The sequence below is a fragment of the Rhipicephalus sanguineus genome, chromosome 1 (genome assembly GCF_013339695.2).
Source record: "Rhipicephalus sanguineus isolate Rsan-2018 chromosome 1, BIME_Rsan_1.4, whole genome shotgun sequence".
NCBI classification, from domain to species: Eukaryota; Metazoa; Arthropoda; class Arachnida; order Ixodida; family Ixodidae; genus Rhipicephalus; species Rhipicephalus sanguineus.
Window position 1 is genome coordinate 137,072,703 of NC_051176.1, and position 9,686 is coordinate 137,082,388.

At 45.3% G+C, this 9,686-nt stretch overlaps 1 protein-coding gene across 1 annotated transcript; it reads left to right on the plus strand.

Moving 5' to 3' along the window:
- Nucleotides 1-952: 952 nt before the first annotated feature.
- On the plus strand, nt 953-6,658 carry LOC119387035 (defensin). Its single transcript, XM_037654338.1, has 4 exons — nt 953-987; nt 3,786-3,868; nt 4,941-5,006; nt 6,311-6,658. Exons 2-4 carry the CDS (start codon nt 3,826-3,828, stop codon nt 6,430-6,432), a joined length of 231 nt encoding a protein of 76 aa, XP_037510266.1. The 5' UTR covers nt 953-987; nt 3,786-3,825; the 3' UTR covers nt 6,433-6,658.
- Nucleotides 6,659-9,686: the final 3,028 nt, after the last annotated feature.

Below are 9,686 nucleotides of genomic sequence, written 5' to 3' on the forward strand. Positions count from 1 at the left end.
CCGCAGAAAGCAGAGATGCAGGAACTTACTTTATTAAATGAATAGTGCTCCTTACGACGTATATGGGTTGCGACGAGGATATCTAGGCAAGTGCGTTGTTTCACTGCGTAGTCGTGCTGAGAACAAAGCCAGCAACGAACACAGCTGTGGAAGCAGTTTAGATGGGGCTATCTATAGATTTATTCGAATGTCTCATCTATACGGCTTTTTTTTTTCTTTTTTTTGGTTAAACGAAAATCGGGCAAGATTTCACAATAATCTGTATAGAGGTTCCAAGAAAATGTTTTTCAATAAAGAAACGGCAGCGTGTGGTATCAGACTAATACCGTGCTTTCGACAGTCTATATATTTTGTGGTCAAAATGGTAATTTCCTCACTGAAATAAATTGTTTAGAAACAAAACAACGACACTATCTCTGGGTCCTACCGATGTAACGAAATTTGTCATCGTGTTTTCTCACTTATCGCCTTGTCTCTTGCGTTGTTTTGCCGTCTTAAAGACATTATTTTTTTTTCTGCTTTCCAACCTCGTTTCGAATTGCACAATGTGCGCTTCTTTCCATAGATAGCCTAGTGTGTGATTTATTCCCGTGGAAGTCCAAACTTTGGCACCAAGAATTAAAGTAACCGTGTGTGAGCAGACGCCAGTGAACAAGAAATTCCAATGAACCAATTACTAAACAATCACTGCTCGACCGACACTTGTACTCACCCAGCAGTCACACCGCCTTGGACGGCATTACTTTTCACCGAACCCGTCCGGACGTCCTCTTGACGGCCTTCGTACCTGTATACTACATATTGCACGTCCGTGGTTGTCGTGACACTGTGCAACCTTACTGACAGTGAACTCCTCGCGCAACGGGAAAAACCAACACCCGACGCGAATCGAATTCTTCGTTACTTCCGCGTCGCAATCAGTATATAAGGTAGCCTCACTATAGCGTCAAACAAGAACATACTTGCAACCACCGGCAGCAAATAGAGGTGAGATGTTCCTTATCTATCCCATTGTGGTCGTTGCTTTTTTGTTGCTCTTGTGAATTTTCTTACCTAACTACACTGTAAAGTTATTCATAAACTTGCTGGCACTTTTGCAGCAAATCTCGCGGCACGTACTTGTGGTAGTTCTGTGGTTTAGGAACCGCAGCCAATTTGGTCCTTCTTTCGTCACCATCTATCTATCTATCTATCTATCTATCTATCTATCTATCTATCTATCTATCTATCTATCTATCTATCTATCTATCTATCTATCTATCTATCTATCTATCTATCTATCTATCTATCTATCTATCTATCTATCTATCTATCTATCTATCTATCTATCTATCTATCGAGCCGCCTACGTCTCGGTGCTCTCGTGATCGCCTCCTTAACTTGGTGTAGACAAAAGTTTGCATGGGAGGGCAAGAGGGTTTGACGTATATGACTGCCTGGTCATGACATGAATAACGTGAAAATCCTGTCGCGTAGGTCGTCAAATCCTTTCCTCCAGACACGTGTGGCACATACCCGTATACCACAGGCCGCGGTATACGGGTATGCCCCACAGGTGATTGACAGTTTATATCTACCCGGGAGCGGCGAGAACACACTGTTAATTTAAATGTGAGAGCGTTAAGAAAAACCGACATCTGCAGCGTCGACCTGATGAATGCAAATAATAAAAATAAGGATCCCAGCAGGAATCGCCCCGCCACGGTGGTCTAGTGGTTACGGCGCTCGACTGCTGACCCGAAGGTCGCGGGATCGAATCCCGGCCGCGGCGGCTGCATTTTCGATGGAGGCGAAAATGTTTGAGACCCGTGTACTTAGATTTAGGTGCACGTTAAAGAACCCCAGGTGGTCGAAATTTCCGGAGCCCTCCACTACGGCGTCTCTCATAATCATATCGTGGTTTTGGGACGTTAAACCACAGATATTATGATTATTATTATTATCCCAGCAGGAATCAGACCCAAGCATACTGCGTGGCCGTCAGTTATTCTACCACAGAGCGACGTCAGGTCTAGAAAGTGCTTTGGATAAAGACCCTATGCAGGCGTAATGTTGGCTATCTAATTTTATAACAAAACAATAAACACTACATATGTACTGCTATGACACAGGCCTCATTTAGGGTCAACGTGAATTGTGGTTCCAGTGTTGGCACCACTTTTATAGGGGTCTAATCAACATTACATTTGTATTCCTGTGATTCAGCAAGCTATATTCAAGCGTTGCTCGACCCCGGTGAAATACGCTAACTGATGTTACGTATGATATCCACATCATCGCACTGTAAAGTGCACTTCGTTTCGATAATGCAGGAGTTTGTGCTCTAACGCGAGGGTTAACGTTACTTCAGGTCATAAATTACGGTTTAAACGCCAGTGTAGTCGACGTACCTGGTAAGCCCACGATGGGCATCCAACTACTCCATTTACAAAAACACGTCGATCCACCTCGTGACGCTTGGCTCAAAGCAAAAAAAAAAAAAAAAAAAACAAAAAAACAAAAAAAACTCCGCAGCCTTAAACTACTCGCTGACTGCTTCACATGAAACCGATTCCCACAAGGTGTAGGATCTGCCGAATTTTTCGAATCCCTTATACTAAATTGCAGTATGGCGTTACAAAACGAGTGCATTAACATTTTCTTCCCATGGTTGTTGCGTGTTTCATGTAACGTTCACTTGGCCGAGTTCCAACAGAGTGTTCACTCATGAGGAAGTCTACGTATATACAACCAAGCATAAACATAGGACCTTTCTGTCATTGGGAAGCTGAAGTTGTACGCAAATTTATGTTTCATGAAGCCATAAATTTTTCGCAGTTGCGTCATTTAAACAACAATACTTCGTCAAAAAGTTATTATTTAACCTCGCAGCTCAAGGAGGGCTGACTGCACACGTAGGTTTTTCAGCGCGACCTTTCCTTATCAGACACACTTCCTTAACTTAACAGCACAGCGAAATAAATAGGCTTTTCACGAAAGAGGGCATAGAAAAAAGAAGCCCTGCCTCATTTGTCTGCGTGCAGTGGTTTCGCTTACGCCGGACAACGTTTAAAGATAAGCTGAAAGAAATTGTTTATACAAGAAGATGGGAATAAATACAGGCCACATAATTAATTTACCATTTATTAGTATGTTCATGACAGTTCGTTAATTTTAATAACATTGGTAACCTTTTGCTTTAAATGAGCCCGTTTTGCTCAGCCCAAGTACTCATCCTATCTTTTAGACACACCAAAGGGAAACATTACATCGGTTAAGTGTGCAATCGTCGGTTTCAACAGCTCGTCTAACTGCGAGTCACATAAGCGCAACCCAGCGTGTACACCGGATAAGCACAAATAAACATGTTATAAGTGCTACTGCGGTTGGATTTGAACTCTGTGGCTGTAGTGCCGAAGCTCGATGCTCTAATCACTGCGCACAAGGTGCATGCCTCATCAGGTGCAGTACAACGCCTTTGAGAATGGCCCGTATACAAGCTCGCGCGTTCAGACGCTTGGCGCATTTGCCGCAACATTGACGGTTTCCTGAAGAATTTGCTTCGTGCAAACCAGCGCGTTGAGAGACTTGGCGAGTTTTCACAACGCTAACCGATTGTCCTCCGGTCGTCATTCAATCGAACGTTGATGTCCATATTTCATCGCCGACGAGTTCGGAGTGTCGTGTAATTCGTCCTCATTCATGTCAAACACTTGTACCTGGAATGTTCCGGAATTTCGTACGCTCCGACTGCGACAAACATGGACATGTGGTTTCTGCCCTAATCTCAATCCTTACTTTTTCAGAGACTTCGTCGGGTATCACCCAAATAGCTCGAAAGCTAATATGAAGGTCCTGGCCGTTACCCTGATCGTCATTCTTCTCGCTGGTAAGTTTCTACACAGATTCCGCCGTGTATTAGAATCCTTGTGAATGGTTCACATGACCGGTGTCGTATCACACTGCACGCTTCTACACCGTGCTCACGTGGCGAGCTGCTACAGAAATTGTACGAAAAGGTACAGGTGGTCTTCTGAAAGCGACTTGTAGTATGTATTTGTGAACGGATTGACTTTGGTTGCAATTACTATAGCATTACCGTCATTACACTCTCATGCGGCGGTGCATGCAGTCTAGATCACTTTCAAACAGTAAATACGACGGGGAGAAAGAGCGAGGCAGCAGTACCACCTCTATAACACCATCCATTTCAATGGCCAAATTTCAAAACACCTGTTTTTCGTCTTATAAAGTTCAGACATGCATGATGCATCAAGCAGTCAAGAAGGAAGTTTGGCTGCTCCATTCGCAAAGACCTATTACGGAATAAAATCAATAATCTGCTGCAAACTTACCGAATTATTTCAAAGCTTGCCTGGGCCTTCGAGCGCGTGGGTTACCTGCTGATTGTCGATTGTATATATATATATATATATATATAGTAAAACCTCAGTGATACGATCACGGCTCGTACGAATTTCGGGGTGATACGAATTTTTCTGTGGTCCCGGCCAAGGCCCATTAGCCTGCAACGTATTGGAGTACGGTTGTTGCCAACCGATTTGCACCCTGCGACGTTTGATGCGAACTTACGCTAGCGCACAGGTACGAACAAGTGCTGCCCGCGCTGTCGCGGAAGACCCAGCAATCACGCGCGGAAACGGGCATGCGCGCTGCGCGACCATCAACGGTGCGTCGTTGCCTCCGAGAGATGCGATGCAGCCAAGGAGGAGGTTTGTTTCCATTTGTCTTTCCTGTTGTGCTGCGGAGTATAGTGATGACGTTCTTTCAGATGCCACGGGACCTTGCATGACGTGACGTTCTATATTGAAGATTACGCATTAATTGATTTTCGTGACACTTCGCAGCTTAAAAAACGAGAATCGCCATAACGATTTTGGGAAGCCTACTGCTGTATAAGCGCATGGAGATTTTCTCATGTATTTTTCGCTTACGTGCAGGCCTCGTCTTCACTGTAGCTGCTCAGGACGGCGAAAGTGAAGGGGATGTGGCACACGTCAGAGTTCGTGAGTATTATATCGCGGCACCGATCTACGCTAGTAATGACAACTACTATGTGGTAATCTTGATCATAATCAAGTTAGACTAGTCTGCTTACCATGCTAACGTTGTACACGCCAAGACGTCCATTTTGTTCCATATGTAGCTTATTAAACTGTACTCACCTTATATGCACTGTACTTAACTCGTTTATACTGTTAACTAGATTATTGAAGTTCAGGAGAAGATGGAGGCTTGAAGAGATGAAAAAAAATGATTGAACAGGGAATGTCGCTGGAGCCAATGTTTCAACAAATGGACTTGTCTTCGCCACTTGCTGCGTTGACGAAAAAAAGTCGAATTGCCGAAATGTCGACTCCAGCGACATTCTCTGTTCAAGGAATTTTTCATCTCTAAGTACAATATTGCGTCTTAGTTGATAGACATACTTAGACATACTTGCCCCGCCACGGTGGTCTAGTGGTTATGGCACTCGACTGCTGACCCGAAGGTCGCGGGATCGAATCCCGGCCGTGGCGGCTGCATTTTCGATGGAGGCGAAAATGTTTGAGGCCCGTGTACCTAGATTTAGGTGCACGTTAAAGAACCCCAGGTGGTCGAAATTTCCGGAGCCCTCCACTACGGCGTCTCTCATAATCATATCGTGGTTTTGGGACGTTAAACCCCGATATATTATTATTAGACATACTTGATTAACACAACTATACGTTACACCGAAGTGCTGGAAAGACTGGGGGTATATGTAATAACGTTTCTTCACCCTCGTGAGCTTCTTTCATTCATCGTCAACAATAAAAGAGTGAAAAACTTCGTGCTGCCGTACGCGTTGGTTGCGGCATATACGACGCCTAAAACTTATCAGGTGTGAGAACACAAAACAGTGCGAAGCGTGCGAGCGCACGCGCATGAACCATACCACGCGACAAAACAAACACATGATGAAAGACAAACGAAGCGCTTTCTTTCAACAAAGCTCGACAAAAGTTCTTCGTCTAGCTTACGTATGTTTTTCTATTTTTTAGTATATGTTCTAGGTTGCGCGTAACATGCGTTTCTGTCCTTCGCTCTGCCATAACGATGCACTAACCAAGCAGGAATTTCTAATATGGCCAAATGCACATATTGTCGGGAACGAATAACTTCATAACACATACATGTAGCTTACTTGGCTTTCCTTGGTAGCTCTTGTTGGGGAAAACGCATGTACTTGTTCTCGCACTATACCGTAGGTGAAATAGATTACTCTGTTATTCAAATAAAAATACGGCACAAACATGAAAGCAATACCCTTTTTCTTTCTCTTCCATAGGCCGGGGATTTGGCTGCCCGTTCAATCAGGGCGCCTGTCACCGTCACTGCCGTAGCATTCGACGCCGTGGAGGCTACTGCGCCGGCATCATCAAGCAGACGTGCACCTGCTACCGCAAATAGGCTCACTGTTCAGCCAGCCACGACTCCCGCTACTTCTTCCCAGAGTCCAATCGAAAGTTCTTATAGGCCGGAAGCATTTCGATGCACTTGCTAAACTGTGCACGACAAAATAGCGTCTTCCAAATTATGTTTATCGTGCATAACTGTAGTATCTCCCCCACAGTTTTGAACGAGAGATATGCCGACTGGTCGCCCTCGCTTCGATAAAAATAAAGCATATTCTTATTGCACAGAAGCGATTTGATAATTGCCCGCATGCTCGTGTCCAAGCTAGCACATGAGCTGGTTTGCCTGACCACATAGCGACATTGGTTTCACTTCACTGAGAATTGAACGATTGCTGCTAATTGTGCCCGTTCAGCACTGCCTATGAACTGGCTGGCATGGTACAAACAACTGTAGGTGCATCCGTAAGTAGCGGGCAAATACAAAGCACTCGCCAATTTCTCTCGATGCACGGCCCTCCAGCGTGGTAGCTCTTCCCGCCACAGGGCAAAACTTCTTTGCATAGCGGTAGACAAAGTTAGCCGTAGAAATTGACAGGAGCTACGTACATGTATGCCTCTCAATCATAACGACTTTGGTGTAGAGCCGCACGTGCTTACACAAAGAAGTAAGCTGTCCGGACCAGCGGTTGTACAAAGTAACGATCGAGTAGTAAAACTAATGTCGATGCGACAATTTTCAGAAATCAGAGTAGGGTTCAGTTCAGCATGTAAGCGCACGCATATGAGCGCACGGCATGTGAGCGCACGGTTCAGCATGTGAGCGCACCTTTACAGAAAGCCTACAGACCAGCAAATGTACCTACATTTCAACAGTAGCCATCCAAGACATTGCAAGACGGGTATTCCATATTGTCAGGCCTGCCGGTATCGAAGAATATGCACCGATATACAGGAATTTGACAAACACGCACAACGCCTAAAGAATTTTCTGTCACAACAAAATTATCCCGAAGACATTACTGACGATGCCATACGACGTGCTCGCAACGTGAACCGGAATGACATAATTAAGGAGCCAAAAACAGTATCCAAAACAACTTCCCAAACAAATCTTGTACTAACTTACTCTTCATCGGTGCCACGAGTTAACAACATACGTTCCCGCCACTTAAACATAATTAGGCAAAGCAAACGACTGACTTCCATCTTCGCGGAGCCACCTCGCGTGGTGTACCGCAGGGATAAAAACCTGAAGGACATTCTTGTCAGAGCAAAAACAAACCCCGCGAAAATTGAGCCAGGGTGCCGCCCCTGCGGAAAAGCTCGTTGCAAGGTATGCCCACACATGGTCACAACGCGTGAATCCAAGGCAAGCTTCTCAGATTTCAAATTCAACATCACCCAAAACCTAAATTGTGACTCCAGCAATGTGATATACATGTTACATTGTAACGTCTGCGGGCAAGAATACATCGGCCAAACGGACACGCCATTTCGGCTGCGGTTTAATAATCACCGGTACCACGCTACTTCACTGCCGAAGCTACCCTTATCCAGACATCTGTGCTTGCCAAACCACAGCTTTGAAAATATCAGCGTAACTCTTTTACAGTCCGGTTTCCAAAACACGCGCGCGCGCGAACAACGTGAGGCATATTTTATCTTTAAAGGGACACTAAAGGCAAATAACAATTTATGTCAGAGTGAAAGCCCAATGTATGAGAACTTCTAAAACGGCAATATTATCAACAGCAGTGCCCTACTTACCGAGAAAATAAGCTAAATGTGTCACATGATGAGCGCCACGAGTGGAGCATTTTCGAAGTGATCCCGATGACGTATGGAAGTCGGCCTACAATAAATCACTAGTAATCAAACTAGCAGCAGCAAAAAAAGAACATTCCGAGCATCAAAAGACGTAATAAAATGCTGTTTGTTCGTTTCCGCTTGATTCATGGAAAACAAAACCTCCGTGGCGTCGCCATGGGGAACGGCGCGCGTGGTTCAAAGGTTCCGTTTTCGCCGAACTGCGCCTCGCCCGTCTCAGTGGTAGTTTCGGGATCGCGTACTGCCGTGCGTGTTTTGCGCGTTCGTGAAAGTCGCTCTGACAGAAAGTTCGACAAAATGCCGCACTCGTGTGATATTGCCGGATGCCCGAATGGTGCACAACGCCAGTGCTGCAGCAAGGAAACCGGTGTGTCTTTTCACTGGGTGCCGCGGAATGAACCCTTACGCTCAAAGTGGCTTAGTGTCATGCCATTGCGCCAGTGTGCTAAACAGTCAAAACCTCTGCGTGTGTGCTCGCTGCACTTTCGTACTGAGGATTACGAGACCAACCGCAACTTGGTGAAGGCTTTGAATGTGCCCATCCGAGCAAGTCTTTGCCGCAGCGCCGTTGTTGCTACTGTGGGTCCCGCTACTTCCGCTCGGCTGCTACTAGTGTCGGCGGCCGCGCAGTAAAAGCAGGTAACGTTGGGCACGGCAGCAGTGACGTATGCAAGTCGTATTCTCAGGCGGGAGATTTGAAGCGCGCTAACGCGATGCGGACCACTAAAAACGTGATTTTATTTCAAAATAAGCACTTCCTTGGCACAAAAGCAGCACTACGAGGTTTCTGGATCGCTATTTCAACAATCAACGTCGACTTAATATTTGCCTTTAGTGTCCCTTTAAACTTAGAACATTTACAGCCGGCATCAATGAGGACCCTGGAAGACTCTCCTGCCTCCGAGAGATAAGCCAAAATGAATTTGGCAACACGGAATCGTAATTGGGACCATGCCTGTTTCTTGACTGGCTCGTACGAGTGCAGTGTCGTTTACTTTCTTGCTTTTCTTTTCTCCCCTTTTTTTGTTTATTTTTTGTTCATGTTTTTTCACTACTTGTACAATGTAAAGTGCTTACGCTCCTCTACCACTTGGAGCCTATTCACAGGGAGCGGGCGGAGATGAAAGGCGGTATGCCGACCCATTAAGGGGACGCTCTTCCCTCAGGTGCCTCATTCTGCCCTCCGCGACAACAATTTTGGGTGGCCCTGCGCCCGACGCGAACCGAGAAACACCTTCAACGACTTCATGCCATACACAGTTAGCGTTCTTTTTTTCTTTTTTTTCTTTTTTTTCTTTTCCTCGCCTCGTTTTCTGACTTCGTCGGTGTTCTTCTCTCTCCTTTTTTTCTTTTTTTTTCTTTTTTCCTTTTCTTTCTTTTTCTCGTAATCTATCTCCCCCACTCTCTCAAATGTCCTTGAAGGCGAGAGAGCGACGCGGCAAGAAGCAAGACCGAAGTTCGACATCAGTTTTAACTCAT

Coding starts and splice junctions, on each gene's coding strand:
- LOC119387035 (XM_037654338.1), top strand. CDS start 3,826: ATGAAGGTCCTGGCCGTTACCCTGATCGTCATTCTTCTCGCTG. Junction 3,869..4,940: donor GATCGTCATTCTTCTCGCTG/GTAAGTTTCTAC, acceptor GCTTACGTGCAG/GCCTCGTCTTCACTGTAGCT. Junction 5,007..6,310: donor TGTGGCACACGTCAGAGTTC/GTGAGTATTATA, acceptor TCTCTTCCATAG/GCCGGGGATTTGGCTGCCCG.